General features: G+C 38.5%; 1 protein-coding gene across 1 annotated transcript in view; it reads right to left on the bottom strand.

Annotated features, from left to right (window-relative positions):
- TENM3 (teneurin transmembrane protein 3) overlaps positions 1-23,174 on the bottom strand; it is a 481,887-nt gene that overhangs the window by 44,893 nt on the left and 413,820 nt on the right. Inside the window, exons 16-21 of the mRNA XM_054166328.1 lie at positions 20,664-20,810; positions 13,031-13,247; positions 11,942-12,061; positions 11,278-11,539; positions 3,838-4,105; positions 3,158-3,301 (exon numbers count right to left, since the gene is read on the bottom strand). Of these exons, the coding sequence (XP_054022303.1) occupies positions 3,158-3,301; positions 3,838-4,105; positions 11,278-11,539; positions 11,942-12,061; positions 13,031-13,247; positions 20,664-20,810 (1,158 nt within the window). The remainder of the gene's footprint in view (positions 1-3,157; positions 3,302-3,837; positions 4,106-11,277; positions 11,540-11,941; positions 12,062-13,030; positions 13,248-20,663; positions 20,811-23,174) is intronic.

Below are 23,174 nucleotides of genomic sequence, written 5' to 3'. Positions count from 1 at the left end.
TTGTTACACCACAGTATTTTTCTCACTGCAAGTACCAGAACGTCATTGGAACATCTGTAGTTATATTTAAGTGACAGACAGGCAAAGCATTACGTTATCTTGTCCGTATGATGTAGCAGAAACACTAAATATACCTGGCATCTACAACCCAGACAAGTTTTCAGTCACTCTAATTTTTAAATGTGAATGATTTTCATAGTTAGCATTCAGAATAAAAATTGTCATGTGGAAGAAATTTGCGGGGTGTACCGAGTGAAAGCAGTTGTGAAAGCCTCTGGAAATGATTGGAATTCTAACTCTGCATACAGTATACTTTAAAAAAAAAAAATTAAAAAATTATAATTGCAAATTATATTTCTAAAGTCCTCTATAACTAATTGTGACTATGATGTCAATGGTAATCTAAAGTGGATTACTGCTGCAAATTGTAAATATTAATTAAAGAGCTACTTCAAAAAGTTGGAGCTTGCCTCAGTTTTGCATTAGAAAAGATTCTTTATTCGGCTCACAACAAAAATGTACCTCTAGCAACAAAGTCTGCCTCAATACCATGTCTGCAGTTATAGGCAGTTATTAAAAATGTCAAAACAGCAAAAAAAAAAATGTGGTGCCAGGACAACCTGACTCTTAAACGTAAATATGCTTTGAGGCATGAAAGGAACAATAATTTTGTGAAGACAAAGCAATGTGCCAGCAGTATTTTTCTTCCTTATAGCATCCATAAGAAATCTGAGAAGAAAAATGCATGCTTTATTTTACATTTTCAGTTTTAGGGGGGGAAAAAAAGCATAACTTCACAGTGTGTTAAAATGTTGCTGAGCCCCTCGTTATGTAGATCGCTCAATGAATCCGATGAGGCGTGCTCTACAAATGGTCAGCTATTAGGGTTATACTTGTAAGCCACAATATGTCTCTCTGCGGTATAATCTATGTAAAGCACGTTACTTTGTACTTCAGAGTGATACCTGTTCTATTGATTGCGCACTCAGAGGTTAAAAGGCAGCTTGCAACCGAGGGATACATTTCTCTTGTGAGATGCTTAGAAGAAATTTAAGTTGTATTCCTCTTTCTCTCCTCACACTCATAATGCACTCTTTATATTTGAAGATATGAGGAAAAAATATGTTGGTTTCCTCTTTAAATGTTTTAGGTGTCTTTGCTACTTTTTAATGTTTCAAAATTGAGCAGATTATAAATATAAAACCAATATACATGATAAAATCAGGAAGAATGAAAGTGGTTTATGGAAACCTAATGGCAAGCAATCTAAATAAGTAATCTAAATCAAAAGACAGAGAACGTATTTTTCATGAATAGTTAAAGCCAGAATGCATTAACAGTATAAGAAATCCCCTCTTCTATGATTACATCATTTATGACAATCATGGCACCATAATTTTGCCTGAAATAGTTGAGTTCTATAATTTCCATCAGAGGAATTCTACAAGTCAGCACAGCGCACTATTGCACCTGATTTATTCTGTCATTACCTTGACAAATTGGGCCTTCACATTTCTCCCCTATTATCACTGACTAAAAGATGTACATTAGACTATTTACTGCAGTAGTTCTAGATGTCTGTACAAATACTCTCTGTACTCTCTTCTGAATATTTCTTCAGCTCATCCACATTGCCGTAACAGCTTTCCACATTCACAGAATCAAAGAATGTTAGAGGTTGGGAGGGACATCCAGAGATCGAGTCAAACTTCCCTGCCAAAAGCAGGATCACCTAGGGCAGTCCGCACAGGAATGCATCCAGGTGGGTTTAGCAATCTCCAGAGAAGACAACTCCACAACCTCCCTCAATTAGCTACATGTCTCTTTGAAAAGTCATTACTTGTCAAATGAACAATGTTTAAAGCCACCATTAATTTACATTGTGAAGAGAATCTTTGATATATATAGATATACACACACACCTATAACTACAGCTCTTTATATTTCTGGATGGATTACCTTTCAATAATTTGCAGGTGGTGTGGGGATTTTTTGTGTACATTTGAAATTGAGTACAAAGACATCTTTCCCCTTGATTCGGTGCTTACAGGTGGTGATTAGTGTAACACACAAACCAAGCTCATTGTACTAGTGTGAGTCCTCCCAGGGACACCAGGTGCTGCAGAAGTGACATTCTTCCTGCTGAATTACTTCTGGGTACCAATTTTGCATAAAAATCCACTGTGATAAACTTCTACCTTAAGCCAGGTGACTCTGCTTATTTTATTTCTCTTACTTGTTTCCAGCAAATTCTTCCAAATTTCCTCCTTTCCACTGCCCAGCTGTGGTTTCCTTAGCATGGCACCCTCCAAACAGTTGCTGAGTAGCAGACTGGACAAATTTACCTTGGTGCCAAGGCACGGTTCTTATAATAGTGTGTATCATTCCTCATCTTTTCACTGAAATTAAGGAAGACTCACTCAATAGCAACTGGGCTTTGTCCTGAAACAAGGGGCAGAGCTGCCCTTGCTGCCTTACAGTGGCATCATTTGTCACCTGTTGAGGTGTGCTGAGCAGACCACAGCATCCTGTGGAGGAATCACCTGACAGAAGGATTTAAGTGGTAGGAATGTAAACGAGTGCTTGTCCTCCAGAAGAGATGACACCCATGGCACCCACACAAGCAGCTGTGCTGGGCATGATGATATCACGACATGAAGAGAAACAACTCCTGTATAAATAAGGGAGTTAATACCGGGAGTGACAATTTGGCAGCAATGTCTCTTACTGCTGTTTAATTTTCACTCACTGTGAAAACTGAAATTGAAAACCATGTTCAAGAGGCTGTTAACAAACAGTTAATCCCAGTAACAGTGCTGACACATACAAAGCTTTGGAAATAGTCTCCTTAGCATGGCTCAATTGTTAAAAACAGTTTCAACATGTTTGGGTTAGTTGTGTGTTTGGTCTTTTTTGGGGGGGAAGCAAGCCTTAACAAAGGCTGACACTTGTTAGATGAAATTCTTAACACTTATGTATTTACAGGATGAAGAAACATGACATACACTGTAAAGTGCAAAGCATTTACTATATGCAAAGCACTCCATAATTCTTTTTTTAAAATAACAAAGCAAAAACCTTGAAAAGTTAGAATGAGATACTTGCAGTGCAGGGCAGTGCAATATTAACATCAGCAAGAATAAAATCAACTGCTTACCATTCTGAACATCTAATACATGATGTTTATCCAATGTCCAGCCACCCATGTTGGAGGCATCCAGTTCGTAACCCTGCAAAATAGCCGTCCGCTTTTCCCAGAGGGTTAGATCCAGGCAAGACTCATATTCATAACCTACAGACACTGAATGAACAGTAAATTTCCTCATTAAGCATAGGATATAATTCAAAAGAGTTTAAAAAATGTGATTTCCTACACATATGTTCTTCTCTCCCAGGCTACATAAAAATCACTAGAGCCTCCTTAGATGTATTGAAAATACTAAAGAGAATTCCCAAATCCTTTAAAATGCAATCGTGGGTTATTAAACTTATTTTGTGGTTACTAAAAGTAAGTTGATCAGGACAGGAACAGAAGAAAGCCATTTGGTGAAGTCCATCAGAATGCTGTTGTGCTCTGAAGTATAAGGAGTGTACAGACTAAGTATCGGACTGTTATTATTAGGCTGAGGGCTACTTCATGGGGAAGAACTATAAGAGAAAAATGGTTGCGGTTTCCTCTGCCTTTGTAAGTATTCTTTTTCTTACAGTTCAAAGTCTAGATTAGTATTTCCTAATATATTTCAACACTCAGTGTTATTTCTCATTTTATTCCACTAAACATATTCTAATTAATGGATATCAGACAACATGCAAAACCCCTTCCATTAACATACGTACCAACAGCTTCAGATAATCCATAGACTCTCTGGTTGTATGCATCAGTTTTATCCCATATGAAAGTGTAAGACAGGTTTGGGGACGCAGGGAACCACTTTTGAAAAAGTCTTCCTACCACTGCCACCATAAGATGAACCTTCATTAAATTAAATGGTATAACAGATTGGGTCATGGTGATCTTCAGCACAGATTTGTATCCTGCAGCCCTGGAGCTTAAGTAAGATAACTTCAAATCAGTTCCTGGTATTGTCGTTTCTTCATGAAGGACCTAGGCATCGGTAAGAAAAGAATACAGTTTGGAATGACTTTGAAATTTAGAGGAACAATGCAGCTATCATGAAAGGAGGCCAGACATGACTATGTAACAATCAGTTGGGAACTATTGTCTAAATCTGGTCTTCATTCAGTAATGTAAAAAATACATAAATAAATAACAACATCTGGGGGGTGGGGTGTGGAAGAAGGAAGCATGCGGGAGAGGGAACACATTCCCAACTGCTTTTTCCAAATGAGGCAAAAAAGTATCTTTCATCTAAGCAAAAGCTGTCTCTCCTTAGGCTCCCACCCATATCCCACATATGGATAGAAAACAATGGCAGTAGAGCCTGTAAGCACTGTAAAGCTTCAGATCTGGGTTGGAAAGTATAATTGCTCCTGTAGGAGCAGGAAGGACTTTAAAGTGCTTTATTATTTGCATTACCTGTGGATGGTAAATACTTTAAACTAGAGCATTCTTCCATTTATTTCAAAGACAGATAAGTAGGATGCCTCAGGGAAAGTCTTTCCATATTTCCTGACCAATATTCATTACTCAAACATCAGCTCACCTGTTTCTCATTTTAGAGAGGTGCAATCACTCAATTTTATTTTTAAAAGGTTCCTCCTCCTTCTACCTTGTCTTTTCCTCTGAGCTGGGGAGCTTTTTGTAGGTGGATGGACAGTTTCTTGTAATGTGGATAAAGACAGCCTATACTATTTCATACCTCAGTAAGGACATAACCACTGAGAGCCAGCACTTCAGGTGAATAGTAACTAAGGATCCTATCTTATTGGAACAAAATGTATCTAGACACATTTATAAAGATAATATTTCTCTGGTGGGAGAGGGCATAGGACACTGGAGCACAAGACCAGAACCTTGGTGGTATCAAAGGAACACTCTTGGGGAAGCAAATTTGGAATGCTTTCTTTTACTTTCCTGTCCCTTAGTGCTAAAGTCTGAAGACTAGAAACTAATTAAGCAGACTTCAGGGAGAGCATTGTCACAAATATTAGGCTTGAGACTGCAATCAAGTGTTGAGCAGGGTGAAATAATGCGGTTTATGATCTTGAGGAGGGCAACAGATGCCACAGCATCCTCTATGGTAGATTTTTGCTGGGTTGTACAGACAGATTTAGATGATATTAATTATACCTATCTCCCTCCCAGTAACAGTAACAATAATTCAGAGATGGTATCATTGTCTGGAACACGTGACTATGTACATATCATATATATATAAGACAGTTGTAGGAAGTAAAGAAGGAATTTGAAGATATTAGACAAATTAAATTTGGATTTAAAAATTCTCAATCCTTGAATGTTTCAAGAACCTAACACACTTCCCTTCTGTTTGTAAATCTAGTCTGCTCTCCCTCAGTCCAATACATTCACAGTAGCTAAGCCAGAGAACAAGCAAATCTTTGCTACACAGACAAAATCCCCTTTCTCTAGAGAGGTGATTGTGAACATAATCCTTTTCTAACACTCTGAGGGAAAACCAAAACCAACCAAGGAACAACATTTTTTTTTTCCCTTAAGACATCAGCAGGATTCTCATACAGTGCACATTAAAACCAGACTAACAGATGGAGGTCTCTGTAAGAGAGAGGAGAAAAAGAAGTGATAGGCTTACACTAGGACACAATTTAATGAACTTCACTGGTCTCCTGTTAACAACCATTGCTGCTTTTGCAATTGCAACTCCGGAAGACCAGCGTTAAACACTTAGGTGGTCTTCCAGTACTCTTGGCTGAGATAGCAGGCAATAAAGAGGACACCTTGAAGATTCAATTTCCAGGAAATTCCACTGTGTATTTCGATTACTATCAAATCAGAAACTAGGACACTCATGCAGCTCTCAGTCAGGTTTAAAACAAACCCTGAACTCCTATTAGTTTCTACAGAAGCCTCAAATACCTGCTGAAAACCTGACTTAAAACCCCCTTCTTTCCATAAAATATCCTCCACATTACCATATTTTATTGAGAACTTAAGAAATGTAGAAGTAAGGTTATACATCTCAGTCTCTCTCCCAGCATCAAGCATTATGAAGAGAATTAAACAGTTTAATGTTCATCTGTAAAGTTGAATCATCAGCACAGTAGACAGCATCTTGTGGGAGCCAAAACAACACATCAACTATAAAACAAGTGGGAAAGTTACTGGGTGAAGTCACATCAGGAATTGCCAACACAACCACGCTTGTCTGTACTTTAACTTTTCCAGATACAGTATCAAAGTACCTTCAGAAAGGCTAATACCCTAAGGGAACTGCCTTACAGCTCAGCCACCAAATTCTATCAGTTGACATTTTACTGATCAAGCTTCTTGGAAGGACAGCTATGAAATACATAACCTAGGGGACTGAGATAAGGGTCACCTCAATTTTCACAGAATTTGCTGTCCTGAGAGTTCAATCTGGTGACTGTATCACAATAAACTGTGCAGGTCTCCTCATCTCTTGTGACTAAACCTGTCCAGGCTTTGGAATGTTTTCCTGCTCCAAAACAGAATACAGTTCAAGTGACACGCCCTCATAGTACAAAGAATGCTGAGTAAGGATTTTAACTCAGTTACAGGGAAAAATGTCTGCTGTATTGCTGTGGCAAAACAACCAACTTCCACAGAGGACATGAGAACAAATTTCACAAGTGAGTGCAAACATGAGTCCTCCAGAAAAAGGTTATTTTCTGAGAAGTAGAGCTGAGCTGAGCTGCTGCCTGAAAATGTAACATCTCCTTGGTCTGAGAGGGGTAAAGATGGTGGTTTTAGATACAGGTATCTATTGGCACGCCTTGAGACCAAGTAGGACAAAAATTATACTTCCTAAGTAGAAACTGAAACTGCTCATTTCAAGAAAAATGCTTTTCTTTTAAAAAAGAGGACTACCTCTAGAATCAAGGCACCTAAGCGAACACACAAAGAAATAAACTTGAGCTAACAATATCAATCAAAATGAAATGAAAAGGGGGGGAAAAAACGTTCACATTTCTGGACTTGCAACATTGCTGAGATGCCACAAACAGGAGGGGCAGGAAAGAGCCATACATGTGTAGAAAACGAGAAATGTGTCAGTAGAAGAATAAATCAAAAGGTGTACATGAAGTTTCAAACACAAAGCAAAAGAGGAAAAAGCCAAAAAATACGCTGGAAAACAGGGACATATTCATGGAGACATTTGCCTCTAAGACTTTTTGCCTCCATTACTTTTTCAGTACAAACTTGAAGTTCTGGAGATTTTTAGCTAAGCGAAACTAGGATGCAACATCCATGTAATAATGGAATATCCAGACATCCTATTACACTGTCTAAATGATAAAACAGGTATAGTTGCTGAAAATCTGGCCGTGCTGAAGTTCCAAACAATCTTTTTTATTGAGTTTCAGAGGCCCTTATTTTACCCTGAAGGGGTATTCTCAGTATTATTCTGCTGGCATTGCCAGTAGTGAGAGTGACTCAAGGGAGCATAAAAAAATAAAAGAAGTGGGCAACCATGGATATGTAATTTGGAGCCAAACTTTTCAATCCTTATTATCCCACACACTTGAGATGACAGAAACAAGCTCCTCAGGACCTGCAGAAGGCATCTTGCAGTGTTACATAAGAGTGTTTAACAAAAGGAAGGATGCAAAATCTCAATTTCAGAATTGCTCCTTGTGACTCGTGGGTTTCTACCAGATCACACTGCGATATGTGCCACGTAGATATTTATTGTATTGAAAAAACCCAGCGACAATATTACTTAACAGGCATAAAAGCAGCTCCAGTTTAACCTAATCTCCCTCATCTGCATGCAGTTTACCATCTTGTTCCACACTGATTAATATCATCTAGTTAAGTCTAGCCAGAGTGTGTTAACTTGCAATTAAAAATAAAGTCATGCCTAAGTAGTCCACATTTAGTGAACGGGTTGTTTATTATCATTCCTCTTGAGTAATGATCTGTTGGGTCTGTGATCACCCCTTTACCCACCACATTTGTTCTTTTCCCTTGCTTGCCTTCATTTTTCAGTTTTCTTTTGTGCTGCTTCTTCGGTAGACTTTTAATTCCCCCTCTGATCAATTTGGGATTCATAAGCCATTAAGCACACCCTTTTGGAAACATTACCTCCAAGGGATGATGAAGCGCTTCAAGGGATGACGATTACAGCAGCACATTATTTTCTCCTATAGCACGTGACAATGAGTGCTGTCACACCACATGAACAGGGTTGACTAATAGTGATGGAGTGAACCCTGGGGAATGGTTTCTTTCTCTGTGCCTTCATCCAGTCCCCCCCACTCCAAACTGGCATTGCCCCGTTTTAATGAAATGATCTATCGCGGTTCCTCCAGAGCTGAACAGACAATTTTGAATGGAATCTGGTTTGGGGCATCTTTTATCAGAGTAGGGAATTTTCTGGGAGACAGACTGCTGATAATTATGGATCTCTGATGGGAATCTGACCCTAATGAGGAACATCACAAGCAGCTTCTGTTTGCCAAACCAGGGAATTAGGTGTGCAAGCAAAGAATATAGAAGAAAATATTCCTTGGTAGGTTTTTTCACACAGTAACCAAAGCAGATTTTTGCATACATAGTGACAGTACTATTTTTACTTTGTTGTAAATGACTCCTCAATACCAACAGCTTAGAATCTGCTGAGAATATGATCTGCCCTTCTGGATGGTTTTCCAGGGAAGTCAAATTGACCCAACAGTTCTGCCTGTCAGATCCCCCCGTGCCCCAGAACACGATTTCAAACACATTTAAAATAATAGTAGAAATGTCTAAATCTTGAACCATAATTCAGCTCCTTCAGAGTTTACAAAAGAAGGGGTTTAGGTAGGGAAGAAGCTGGCAAGTTGATACTCTCAAGAGGAAAAGGCTGAATGCAGTCAGTGGAAGAAGCACTGGGTATGGCAGATAGCTGGAGTCACAACAACCCGTAGGAATGTTGTGGTTTGAGCTAAAAGAAAACTAATTCTGTTCAGTGATTACACTTTTTAGCTCAGTGTCTTCTAAAGCAACACCACTCTCTGAAGTTAATGGCATATTTTGCAGACAGTGTCTGCTTCTAGAAGTGTTACCCCTGAATGTTTATAGTTACTACTTAAGGATTGGTATGCACAAAGGCTCTTGCACTAGCTCCTATTAAAAAACCCCACAAACAACAAATCACTGTTAAATCTTGTGTATCACATTACATCAGGCTGTTGTGAAGTAGAAGTTTGCACCTGTTGGGAGGAGCAAGTCAGGACAGGTGACCCTAAACAGACCAACAAAGAATTCTGTTCCATATACATTGTATGCAGCATAACTCTGAGTGGTCACAAGGGTTAAGCTCTCATCTCCAATTGCCATCCTCTGAGGAGGACTCTGTCCATTCTGCTTTCAATCTGAATCCATGTGTTCCTGAATCCAGTTCTAGAATCCAGATCCTGAATTCAGTTCCCATCTGCTGCTGAGTCTAGTCTGGGACTTCACCAGCGCACAGCATCAGTGGTCATGGTGACAATTGCCATCAGGGGGCTGGGTTCTATATTGGTTTTGTATATATTTAATGTTATTGTTATTATCTTCATTAAAGGAGTTTATTTTTGGTTTTACAATTCATGTTTCTGTCCCTTATTGCCTTTCTGTGCCACTTTGGGAATAGAAAGCATCTGTCACTCCACTAGTGGCGAGCCCATCCCTCAGCTCTGACAAGGAATTAGTAGGAAACCAGACTTCATTAGTCCTATTGCTCATGAAACGACTTGCTTACCTAGACACTACAAGTGTTTTTTTAAAATATGTATTCTCTGACACTCTTCTACTATTACTTTTTTCTTGATTTATATCCTATCTATCTAAGCCATGTTCCATCACTTTAGGAACTGCATCTATCATCCGTTGCCAAAACAAGTAAATCAGAGCTGTTTTTCAGCGGCCTGTGTTTTGGAAAGACTTTCTTTTAATTGACTTGGAACTATCAAAGGCACGGAAATGATAGTGAGGATAAAAGTAATAATTTTCTAGCACAGTCTAGATTTGTATGACTGTTCAGTTGTACTTTCCTTACATCTTTGCTTTAAACTTGCTCCTAGCATGAATGGCTTAATGATTTTGATCTCTTCTTAAAAGCTCTGCATGAAAACATTTGAACAAATTTTCAATGTTTCCCTTGAAGAGACAAGGACATTTCTTGCTGAATGAGAAAAAAAGAATGCCCTATGTAATTACAGCTTTGTGAAGGTAGGGGAGCGAGGAAAGGGAGAGGGAGAGAAAGAGGGAGGCAGAAGGAGTGATGTTGCACTAGGAAAATCTTTTCAGAAATCAATAATGTATTGGTTCTTGAACTGCACGAGTCAAGGAAGCCTAGATATTTGAGATGGAGGAATTTAATACATCTATGACAATGAAAAAACATTCTAGGCACAAGTTTGTTTAAGGCAAGGTTTTGATGTTAATTCTTACTTTCAGAATTGCAAGTTCTGAGGAAGCATGTTAGCACACTGGCTTGTAAGCCCATGCTCTTGTTAGAGAGTTTATCAAAACCTGAGTGTCATGCCATTTATTAAGACTAAGCAGATCGGTTGAAGGGTATGGGTCTTTCAGACATAGCAGAAAACCACCTTTCATTTTCAGTTTCTGATAGGATAGAATAGAATAGACCAGGTTGGAAGAGACCTTCAAGATCATCACGTCCAACCTACCAACCAATCCAACACCACCTAATCAACTAAACCATGGCACCAAGCACCCCATCAAGTCTCCCCCTGAACACCTCCAATGATGATGACTCCACCACCTCCCCGGGCAGCCCATTCCAATGGGCAATCACTCTCTCTGTATAGAACTTCTTCCTAACATCCAGATGTGCACTTCTAACAAGAGGGCAGTCAAAAAAGTCAGATGTACTACATTGTCTCAGTTTTGATAGCGTGGTGCCTGATTACTGAAGACATTCTGTAAACTAAACGATGCCGACAAATACAAAACAAGACTCTACTATACACTAAGTTTGCTTGACTTCTTTTTTTCAGATTAATTTAAAAAAAAAACACCCCATAGAATGCAAAAATTGGTCAGAAAAGAATCTCATTGCAAATTCTTGGCATTTAGAATTATTTTTAAACAGCAATTGGTACTCTTTTCATTAAGGTTTCTTAGTAGTAGCCTGTGATAAAATGTTACTTATTTGAAACATGCCTTACCTGTGTCTCAGGGATGATAGGACTATCTTCAGCAGAAATTCTAAAGAAGGTGGATAAAGGTGAAGACACAATAACAGGGTTTGGCCTTACAAATCCACTTAGATCGCAACTAGGAATGTCATTCTCTTCCTTCTTCATGACCAGGGTATCCATGACATAAAAGACATTCCAGGGAATCCATACTGTGTGATACTGTGTCAGGAATGGTGATCGCTCAAACACCAGTGTCAGAGAGGCACCACCATTTGCTACCAAGTCAAACCTAGAAAAAACAAAAGACAACGGAGCTAACTAGTCAGCAAATTCCCAAAGCTATCCATAGCCTCCACTTTACATATTGATTCTTTCATTCTTCATTCTGCTCTGAAGGCAGAACGGCTCTACTGGGAACAATGGAGAAATCAATTAAATTACAGTACATAATACTGCATCAAGAGAATGGAGTGTTTAGGATGCTGTGTTTAAATTAAGCAAGCCCTTCTCCTTCTAAAGTATACAGTCAGTATGTTTAACATTTGAAGAAAGTAAAAAGCAGAGCTTTGGTCAGCTCCTTTTCCAGTGTCTTTTGTTTCCGTTATTTTATTATGGTCTTATAGTTACAAACAGCTCTTCAGTAACGGCTTCGCTGTCTTTATGACTTAGAAGTGCTTCAAAGGGAACTTACATTCCATCTTGGCGAGTGATTGTATATCCATAGTCTGGATAGTGCAGAAAGGAGACATTGACTCCAATGAGTGGTGTTCCATCAGCGGTTAACACTTGGCCCCTTATGACAGATGCAAGACTGTGAAAAAGATGCAGGATCAAATTACAAGTTTGTTTCTACAGAGTATCAACTAGCATTAAAAAAAGCATTCCTGAGACTCAAACACTTTTACAAGTTTATATAATTCACACTGTATAAACAAATACCTCAAAATCCACAGACGGTCATTTTGTTTCAATGTTGTTGAATTTACTTCAGTTCATTTTGTTTATACTGAGTAACTAAGACCAGAAATTCACTGAAGAATTCTAAGAACTTATAAACTCTCAATGTTCCCACTCTAAGTCGTATCTCTGGCAGACTCCTGAAGAACATACTTTTCAATTAGTATCAAAGCAATCTGTAAAGCTGCGGGGACTATGAAGTACAAAATCTAAAAGAGCAATAAGGAACATTTGTGTAACAACTTTTAATCAACTGCTGTGCCCAAACACATTAATGCTGTTAAATTACTGCAAACGCAGTAGTTCTAGTGTAAATCATCTTCCTTCACTCCGTGAGATCCCAGACACCTGCTTCCTGTTACTGGTTTATTTTCACGTCATTACAGCACCAGTCACATAGCTTATGCAATTATACCGCCGTGAGCTTAACAGTTCTATTACATTAATTCATAATTTATATTATTTTGTGAGCTCAGTTTAAAAAGTGCAGCTTTTCCTTCTGAAGTGTTTTCATTGCTTTGATCTCTTTCCAACCGAGCTAGCCCAAATCAACTGGTTAAATAAAGATTTATTTAATCATTAATCAAGTGCCTTGTTAGAATACAGGTACTAAGCATGGCAAATATCTCTGTAACTTGCTGGCACTGGCAATTTGAATTTTGAAGGAAATGAAACAAAATAAGCAATTTGATATATTTACATCAAAAGCCTCTGTTGAAAGTCCACACTGTAACCCTTACTGTCACAGTGGATCTTCTTCTAAAGGTGAATTTCACATACTCTTCAGTTTCATACTAATGAGTAAATGATGAGTCATGCTCACCTCTTATTAAAAGGACTTTCTCCAGGTATGACATGAGTGCTCTCTGCTCCAATGAGAAAACTGATACGGTCATAAAATGCTTTGGCAGCTTGCTGCGATGGCGACTGTTGGCTTTGGCTGATTATATCTTGGGGATCAGGTAGTCCACGACAATAAGGCTGGTTTTGGCAAGAACTCTGCAAACAGCAGTCAGGATCCATACAGTCAACTAGTCCATCTGTTGGCAGAAATACACACAAATGAACAAACTCTTCCTTCTGACCCTTTGCATATGAATGACCCAGACGGCAGAGAGATTAAATCTTAATTATTAGTATTCTGTCATACTACATCATTTTTTTAATTAATTCACTTTCAATTAAGGAAAGAGAGTTTGTTTCCACTGAGTTCTTAAACTCCCATGGAAAACCATGCAAGCTGAATGCATTCAGTACTGTGTATAAATTAAATCTGTTTATGCAACACTTTTCTAAAATTATGTTGAACAAACCAGAAAATGAAGGCACTCAGGCTCTGTATACACTGTTAACTGATAAATATTAAACACTCTAGGTGGGTCTAAGTAGCTTTTAACAAAGGTTATTTGGCTTCCTAGAGAAAAGAAACGAGCAACTCCCACACGGCTGTTTTCCTGAAGTTTTTTATCGTATCTATGCTGCAAGTAGCTTTAAATATTTCACAACATTTATCAAGGTGGATTCCTTTATACCTTGGCAGAAAGATTCTGTTGCTAGTGGCAAAGGCAATTTCCACAACTAGTTTGCATGAAAGTGTGTAAGAGAACAAAATCTATATTTAACATTTAGATTTGATTCTAAGTAAACTGATGAGGCATGCTGGCCAGTATAAACAAGATTTAAACACATGGGTGCTTTTATGCTTAAGTGCTGAAATATTCACATATAATGAGCATCAGATCTGTCACATCACTGGAAATTTAATTTGGTGAAAGATTAAAATCAAGAGATCAAATCTATAACTACTAATTTGCTGTAAGTAAAGTCATAAGGAAAATGAGCCTGGAAATGTCAGCTACAGAAAATACCTAGATGAATGTAATACGGTATCACACAGCTGATAACTGTTCCCTCCAAAGAACAGCAAGACTGAAATAGCTCAAACATTTTATTATTCCATTTAGATTAGAGATGGAGGTTGCTTGCTCCACTAAACTGAAAAATATACCAATGCTGTACTCGGAGGAAGCCCATGACTGCCTCTCTCACAAAAGAATCTAGCTTTAAACTTCTTTCTGAAGGGAAAAATACCATCCATTTTTGTTCAATCATATGTTGAAAGACTCTAAGTAAACAAAGATCTTCTAAAGGTATTCCTCTAAGGATTGCTGTTCTATGTGCATCAGTTAGAGGACTGGCAAAATATAAAGGACTGGGATTTCTATTCTTTTGCACATCTAAAATTCATATTTAACTCATCTGACATTGAAGTCAGTTTAGGGAAAATAAAAGAGATGAAAAAGTCATCACCAAGTATATCAAAGTTTAAACTTTTTTAAGAGAAAAGAAAGAACATTGTTCTTCCTGGGCTAAGGATGCGGCAGAGGGCCTTCTTCTTGGGATGAGGACACATCAGAGGGCCATGAATAGATCTCACAGTATTGAGACAATATGGCAATATTGTGCAGTTCAGCAAACTGAAGTGCAAAGTCCTTAACTTCAGGTGGAACAATCCCATGCACCAGTACATGCTGGGGACAACTTGCTGCAAGGCAGCTTTGTGGAGAAGACATTGGGAGCCCTGGTGGACACTAAATTGAACACAAGCCAGCAAGGTGCCCTTGTGGGAAAGAAGATGCTAATGACATCCTGGGCTGCATTAGGAGTGTTGCCAGCAGATCAAGGGAGGTAACTCTTCCCCTCTGCTCAGTACCAGTGAGGCCACACCTGGAGCGCTACATGCAGACTGGGCTTTCTAGTACAAGACAAACATGGACATACTTAAGACAACTCAGTGAAGGGCCACAAAGAGATTTAAGAACATGACCCATCTCTCCTATGAGGAAAGGCTGAAAGAGCTGAGATTGTTTGTTCTGGAGAAGAGAAGCCTCAGGGTGGAAGACTCATCAACGTGTACAGATACACATAGGATAGAATCATAGAATCAATAAGGTTGGAAAAGACCTCAAAGATCATCAAGTCCAACCTGTCACCCAACACTTCATTACTACTAACCCATGGCCTCAAGTGCCACGTCCAATCCCTTTTTGAACACCTCCAGGGACAGTGATCGGACCACCTTTCAGTCACGTTCAGCAAAAGGACGTGAGGCAATGGGCATAGACTAAAATGCAGGAAATTCAGTCTAAGCACCAGATAAAACTTTTCTTACTGTTGAACTGATAGGTTGCCCAGGGCAATTGTAGGGTTTCCATCTCTGGAGATATTCAAAAGTCAGCTGGACACAGTCCTGAGAAACCTGCTCTAGCTGACATTGCTTTGAAGCATGGGTAGGATTAGGTGATCTACAGAGACCCTTTCAACCTCAAACAGTCTGTGACTCTCGTGATTTTCTAGTCTCATTCTTGCACAACACAAAATCCTTTCCTAGATGAAGTACTGACCTCCCTTGCTGGTTTTAACTCTAGAAGCCTGGATCAGTGTCAAAGATGGGGGTACTGATGGTAAAAAGCATAGTTTTGGGGGGTTTTATATCTTTATATGGTCTCTGAGGCAATATCTTGTGCAGTTGCCAAAGAAATGCTCAAATTCTGTCATTCATCTTTGTTAGTTTATAAAAAGCAAATGTACATCTGGAGTATAGTCTGCAGGTCATAAAACTGCATGAGATTGACACCTTCTGAACTAATCAGCTGGAAATGCATTTTTACAAGCCTCTCTGCTAACATCAATCAGAGAAAGAATCTCATTTTCACCAGGCAAGATACAGGGCTGTGCTGTTTGTTATTTTTCTGTGGAGTTTATCAGCAACTTGCCCAGGCGAGTGACGGATGGTTATGAATCTGGCTCCTTATAACTTGAGAAAACATTTTTCATCCTTTCTCTGTACTTATGTGGCTAGAGCTATCTAGTACCACTAATTTGAGTACTCTATTGCAGAACAAAATTTCCTTTCTGAAATGGCTTTGCAAAATTATTGATGAATTTTTTTTTTAGCCTGAAAAATATGAGTCTTGGCTCAACACTGGCTTATCACTCTAGCAGTTCTATCACTCAAATATGACAGTGAAATGATGAAGAAAATAGAAACTCCTGCAGCCAGCTGGACAATCATTATCAGTCTCAGAAGGCTATTTTTTTTTTGTTCTAGATGCAAGAGGTTCTTCTACACATATAAGATGTATTGACTAGATTATTGTTTCCTTCCTCAAAAGCTGCAAAGGTCTCGAGTAACGTTCTTTTTCCCTTCATTGCAAAATGCATGGAATTGCAGTGCAGCATGGTCTGGTGATGGGATAGCTTATTTGGAAAGGCTAATAAAACCCCCAAAACATTAAATGAGAGGAGTCAGGACAGAGGATTCCCACACTTATGGATGTCTACAAACTAAGGTGCATCAGTGGGCATGTTTTCTTTTGAATGGAATTTAAATTGCATGTAAAAAACTGCAGAAGGAAGAAAAATAGGGGGACAAATTAAGCTCTGGGCATTAGTTCTGCCAGTGTCAAGGAGATTGTGGTCAAGGGCCTAGATAAATCATATTCTTGGTAAGTAAGTTATAAATGTAGGCAACTAAAATCCTCTATGAATTGAAATCAGTATCTACATAAGAAGAAAAAGAGTTTTCGAGCTAGGAAGTTGGCCATCCAACCAGGATGATTTCTGTGACTGTTCCACATTAAGGCAAGAGACTGGAAAGGACAGAAAATGGTATTAACAAACCTCAGTTATCTTCACGCAGCTCAATTTTACAACAGGCTGTAATCAATGGACTCAATTATAGATACCAGAAATGATTGCCTGTAGAGCAGTTGGTTGGAAAAGCTACAAGAACAGACGTGGCCCTGCTGTGCAACCTGATCTGTGCAAACCTGCTTTAGCTGGGATCTTGGACTAGATGGTCTCCAGAGGTCCCTTTCAATCCCTCCCATTCTATGATTTTGTGATTTATTCAATTAATTTAACTTTGCTGCATGTTCTACTGCAGTATCTCTATAAACATGCCTATAGTGTACTCAAATTCAACATTCCTGCTGGAGGGAGTGCTGGGCTTTAAATGAGCTGTCACTCAGAAAGAAATTGTGGAGTCACCATGGATGAGTTCTATGGATGTATCAATCAAGCACTCCCCAGTAACCACAGATGCAAACAAAAAGCTGAAGAATAATGGGAAGCGTTGGAGCACAAAGCAGAGAACATGAGAATGCCAGTTCTAATTAGGACTGTATCAGTCCTAATTCAAGTATAGACCTGCTGATATTTCCTGAGCTTGGGTTATCTTTGTACTTAGTAACCCTTCTGACATTCAAAGCATTCTGCGGCAATAATTTCCTACTTTAATTAGCAGCCTGCTGAAACATCAAAGGAAATATAAGTTCACAATTATCCCAATATATTAGTTTGCTAAGCATTTGCTCTTTGCCACTATCAGAGAAGAGGCACTGGTTTAGGTAATCTTCAGGCTGAATTTATGCTACCCTGTGACAATGTCATCAGGTGCAGGCTATGCTAGCCTATGCAAGCAATTACAAAAGTAGAGTATGCTTTGCTGTATTCTAGCCTATAGTTTCATTTTAGAAATGAAAGACTATTAATAATCCCTTAAATCCTGCTGGTGGAAAGCTGTAACTACTCTTAATAACTGGATAGGAGCTAATAAAAAACCAAACTTACCAAAGGAATCTGTTCAATAAAGACCTACCTAAATTAAACAGTGTTTACTCTTTAGTCCTGTAGTGATGACAAAATATGGCCCACTTTGTTAAAGTATAGTAGTGACACATTTTTTCCCAAGTAAAGAAATTAGCTTTATTCCACTCAGGGATGACTCCGACTTCCCCTCACCCCACAAAACCATAAGGTGGTTAATTCAGCCTAAGGTCTGTTTCTTGCATGCACATTTCTTCTCTTCTTTTTAGCCCCTCACAAGGAAACTCTGTATTTTATTATCCAACTCAAACACATGGACAAATAAAGAATGATCCTGCCAGAGAAAGGAAATGGTCCACAAGATTCTTAGAAATCTGTATTAAAAGGAAGATGAGTAATAACTGTCCCATCATATGTCAATAATATCTAGAAGGGAAAATGATCAAGTATAATCATAATGCCTTGATCTCATTAGCATTTCCTGTGGGGAATATCCCAGTGAGGTCCTCAGGATTCTCATGCTCACAGAATTTGAACAGTTAGTCCCACAAAGGGATAAGAACTAAAGGAACAGCAGGCACTGCTGTTAATGAATTACACTCATATTAATATAGGAGATATATTTCATTCAGTGTAGGAGGAAACATAAACATTAGCCACAACATATCAATTAGCTAACAATGAACATTAATTATGTAGCCACTGAGACTAGTGTGATAAAAATCACACTACCTGCAGTCAAGGTATACATTCAGTGTAAGCACTCAGATAACCTAATCTCCCACAACAAACAAATGCAGCAGAGCCATCCTTATGTGTTCCCTGTAGCTGTCTGGAATTTAAATGGCTGATCAATTGGGCCGATTGCAGGTGCTTTTGGAAAGGGAAGAAACACTCCTTCTCTTTACAAGGGGGATTCTGGCAAAGAGGACTGTATTTTCCCAGTTTTGTTTGGTACGCTTCCAGTTTTTCATTTAATTTAATTCCTATATTTTAACCCTTTTGCTCAGCCACTAGTCAAAAACTGACACAAATATGCTCTCTACTGAAAGAGAAATACCAGTGGCAAATAGCATTATACAGGTCAATCATGGAAAACCAACTGTTTCACCAATCCCTTCCTCATACCTAGCTGCATGAATTCGATAAAGGAAATAATGAAAGACAACTGAGAGGAGAAAAAAAAGGCAACAAAATACATAAACTAGACTTTTTTTGGTAATTTTGTTCTTTCTTCAAAAACTTTAAGTCATCCTGTTATACCCTTCTGCTCCAATTATTTCTTCTCCCTTTTTCCTCACAAACAGCTATTAATATTTTCAGTCTGAAGGAGCATCTTCTTTTTTCCTGTTTAAGTGCATTCCCGTTCACCCTGTGCTGCTTCCTCCCACTGTTCCGTTACCTGCTCTTGACTCTCCCTCTGCTATCACATCCTTCTATTACGGTTAACACTTATTGAATCTGTTTCAGTCTATCACTGGGCTTTCAACTTTTCCCCCCCATTTTTTCCCCTCCACCACCTATTTATTTTCTTGCAAGTTGTTCAGGTTCTAACATAGTTTTTCATCCTCCTTGCTTTATCTCTTTTCACACATGTAGGTTTCTCTTTCTTTTTTATGTTCCCAATCCCTCAGCCCATCTGAACCTAGCGTCCTGAACAGCACATCTCTGTGTGGAAATGCTAGGGCTAATCATTCCTCTTGCTCTCTTCCTACACGCAGAAATTCAGCTTCACAATAGTTCAGACTGCATATACTAGAGTGCCTCAGATTCTCTAGACCCCTAAATGTGCAAGCTGACTCAAAATAAACAATATGTAACAGAGGAGGATGACAAATCAAATGATGTGTAAAGCAATAAACAGCAGCACTGTTTTCAAACTGTTTATTATTGTCCTCAGGAAGTCAATTCTGCTGTTTTTATAGTTTGTGATGCCTAAGATCCTAACTGCAGTCAGGATGTGAGAGCAAGAAGCCAGCCAGCAAAGGCGTATGCAGTCTAAAGCTGAACAACAAAGTCAGAGATGACTTTATCATCATCGAGAGACCCTAATGGAGTTTCTTATCTCTGCTGAATCTGAAGGTGTTAAACAGAAAGAGTTGATGATTGAAGGGGAAGAAAGACAGACAATAAAAGCATTATGCTGATCTAATATTTGCATTCACATCTAATCCTGCTTTTGTGGGGTTTTTTGGTGTGGTTCTGGAGTCATTCCAAAGTCACAGCCCCTCTACCTTCCCTACCCTACAATGACGATTGCAGGTTGATTCCTTAAGTCAACAGTGCTGCCTGCATCTTGCTGCAGATTGTTACCTGTCACCTGAATGACAGACTGCAGGAAAGAAAATAACAGAAAAAAGACTTCTGGGAGCAGCCTGTTAGTTATCTGAGCATTCACAGATTATGGAAGGTTAAGATCTCTCTATATTGGTCAAACAATTGTTTCCAGCAACAGGATCATCGGTGAAAATGCAAACTCTTTGGCTTTTTCTCCTGGGAATTTTCTTGTGAGGTCACTGAAAATTGGAACTCCTTTCTTTCTTTTGCCCTCCACTACAGTTCACTGAATCGAGGCTACAATTTATTCCAGTATAAAACAACACTGTTAGGAAACTAAGGTGACACCCATCATTTTCTAAGTACATATCTCACCTGCAATAAGCAGCTTGCAAGGCTTTGCTGACATACTACAGAAAAGCACTGAATATCACAGTATATTCTTACAGGTGTAAGTGCTAGTGGAATGTGTGTATGGTTCTCATGGTACTGTTTAATCACCTGACTGTAAAACCTCCATTCCTTAACTTGTTTTCCCCAGAGCTAAAGATCCAGTTTGCATGTCTTACCTCCTTCGTTGTCCTTACTGTCAGTGCAGAGAGTTTCCATGGCTACGTCACAGCCTGCTCCCCTCCATCCTGGCTGGCAGACGCAGTGCCAGCCGTTTTGGTCCAGCGTGCACCTCCCATTGCTGTTGCACAATCCAGGGCATCCCTCTGTTGAAACAGACAAAGAAGAAAAAAATAACAAGTGACTTAAATATTGCAATTATATAAAAAAATAAATAAACTACAAACAAGGGACACTTACTGGGAACAGGCCTTAAGAACAGCACAAATACTGTAATTGCACATGGAGTGAAACAGCAACATTACCTGGGGAGTAATTCTTAACAAAGTGGCATCTTTGATTGGCCTGACACTTGAGACACCACTTACCTGTACAGGCAGGGAATAAATGCATCAATCCTCTAAATACCTGCAGGCCAGACAAAATGAAGTTTGGGTGTTTTTTTTCTTTTTCTTTACTTTTTTTTTTGGGTGAGGGGAGGGGGGCAAAATAACAACAGAAGAGTGCACAGCTGTGTAAAATGATACATTTTTCGGTGCCCATAGAGTAGATCATTATTTGCTCTATGCAGTGCACAAATGTTTAAGCTCCCTGTTAGTATGGGCAAATCCCTCCAAATTATTAAGTAGGGAAATAGGTGTGATTTTAGGCACGTAATAAAAGAGGTGGTTAACTTTATCTGGTCTCAGAGTTGCCGTATATTCATGTGAAATTACAGTGCGTTAAAGAATTGCACAAAGTATAGGCCAGTTTTAATGACTATACTTTATGCCAAAATACATTCCTTTTCACAGAATAAGCAAAGCCCAGGAAATAGTGAAGCAGCTTAGCATCTATTCTAACAAACATTGGGATTCAGGCCGCATACGGATGGGACAGGACCAACAGGATTTTCAACTAAATGTAATAGCTGTGCGTATTTGATTACTTAGGACGGACAAAATGAAATACCATAAGGACCACAATAAAAACATTGATAGACTGAACAAAAACACGGTAGTGACGTGCTTCAAGACAGATAGCAGAGAGTGATTTTTTGTGACAATCTCCCTAAGGCTTTTGTGCTGTTACCTTTATATCCTATCTTGTCTGCTTTTATGGCCAAGGAGGGAAAATTTGGGAAACAATTAAAATAATTTAATATATCCAAAAATCGATAATTGTTTTCAGTCTAACATTGCATTAAAAAAAACAGTATCTGTCACTTTCTAGTGATGAAATCTGGCATGCAGCCAACATGATCTGTATGAGGATGACAAAGCTATAAATATGTAGATTTTGGTGTTCCTTATCTGTGATTGTGATAAGACACTGACAGCAGCAAGTACAGATATGGCACTAAGTATCTTATGAGAAGCTGGCTAGAAATCAGATATATTTGGATACAGCAATTTTCTGTAAACTTTTATCCAAAAAACCCTACATAACTGGCTAAACACTGCTTTATTTTATGTAAGTACTATCCTTATGAACTAATCTACTGACTCATTTTGGTTAAGCTTAGTTGAGCTTAGAGCAGTCTTTCAGAAATAATAGCCAATATTTTTTCTTCTAAAGACTTTTGAACTCATTGACTCCTTTCTACCATGTCACTCCAAATTAGAAATCTTCCCAAAGGAAAAAATACTTTTAAAGGGTGCTTAACTCTCAAAAGGCAGAGAATCAGGAAAATGTCTTTTAAGGAAGGATGATGATACTATGGCTGTGGATATTGTGTCATCATGCCAGGCTCAGATTAGTCTTGCTACTCCTACTCTTTTGGACTGTACCTGCTAATAGTATTCACTGATGTACTGAGAGCTGCTTATTGTTTGACCTTTCTTCTGTTTAATTCATGGAAGACTGACATTTTAATTGCAATGCTAACAGAGTGTTTTAAGAGTCAACTGGGTATGCTCAAGACTATTGTGTGAAAGCCTGGGTATTGCCATGAATATTGCCATATTCTAAAGAAAATAAAACACAAATAAGGAATAGAGAAAGATACTCAGGGAAAGAGGGGTGGGAATATTTTAAACATTTTTCTAAATTAAATTTTCACCATAACTGAAGATACAAAACTATTTGCTGTTTCATGTTAGGCTTTTGCATCCTTGAAACTTTTAATTGAAAATGTTGCATAGAGCATACAAGCTTCACACAAAATACAAATCATAATTTCCTATAGATTTTCTAAATTCAGATAAACAAAAGCTTAAAGGCCTGAGGTATACTATCGATCTCTCCCTCTGTAAGCACACACATATCTATAATTAATCTGTTCTTAAGAACTTATGACACCTGTTCTGTGACAAGAGTATTGCTTTGCTTTGTTTCCTAAATATGCAGTTTTGTAGGCAGAGGTCCAATGACTAATAAAGAAAAAGCACCAAACAGCAAATGAATGCTATCTTCAGTTTTTGGTTGAAACAATCTAATACATATACACAGTTTGTATATAAATGTATAATTACTGATAAAACTTCATTATATAGTATAAGAAAGATTTAATTTTTCATTTGAGATGAGTT

This window comes from Dryobates pubescens, chromosome 1 (genome assembly GCF_014839835.1).
Source record: "Dryobates pubescens isolate bDryPub1 chromosome 1, bDryPub1.pri, whole genome shotgun sequence".
In the NCBI taxonomy this organism is placed as follows: domain Eukaryota; kingdom Metazoa; phylum Chordata; class Aves; order Piciformes; family Picidae; genus Dryobates; species Dryobates pubescens.
Note: the sequence above shows the minus strand (reverse complement) of the source record. Positions and strands in the feature narration are given on the sequence as shown.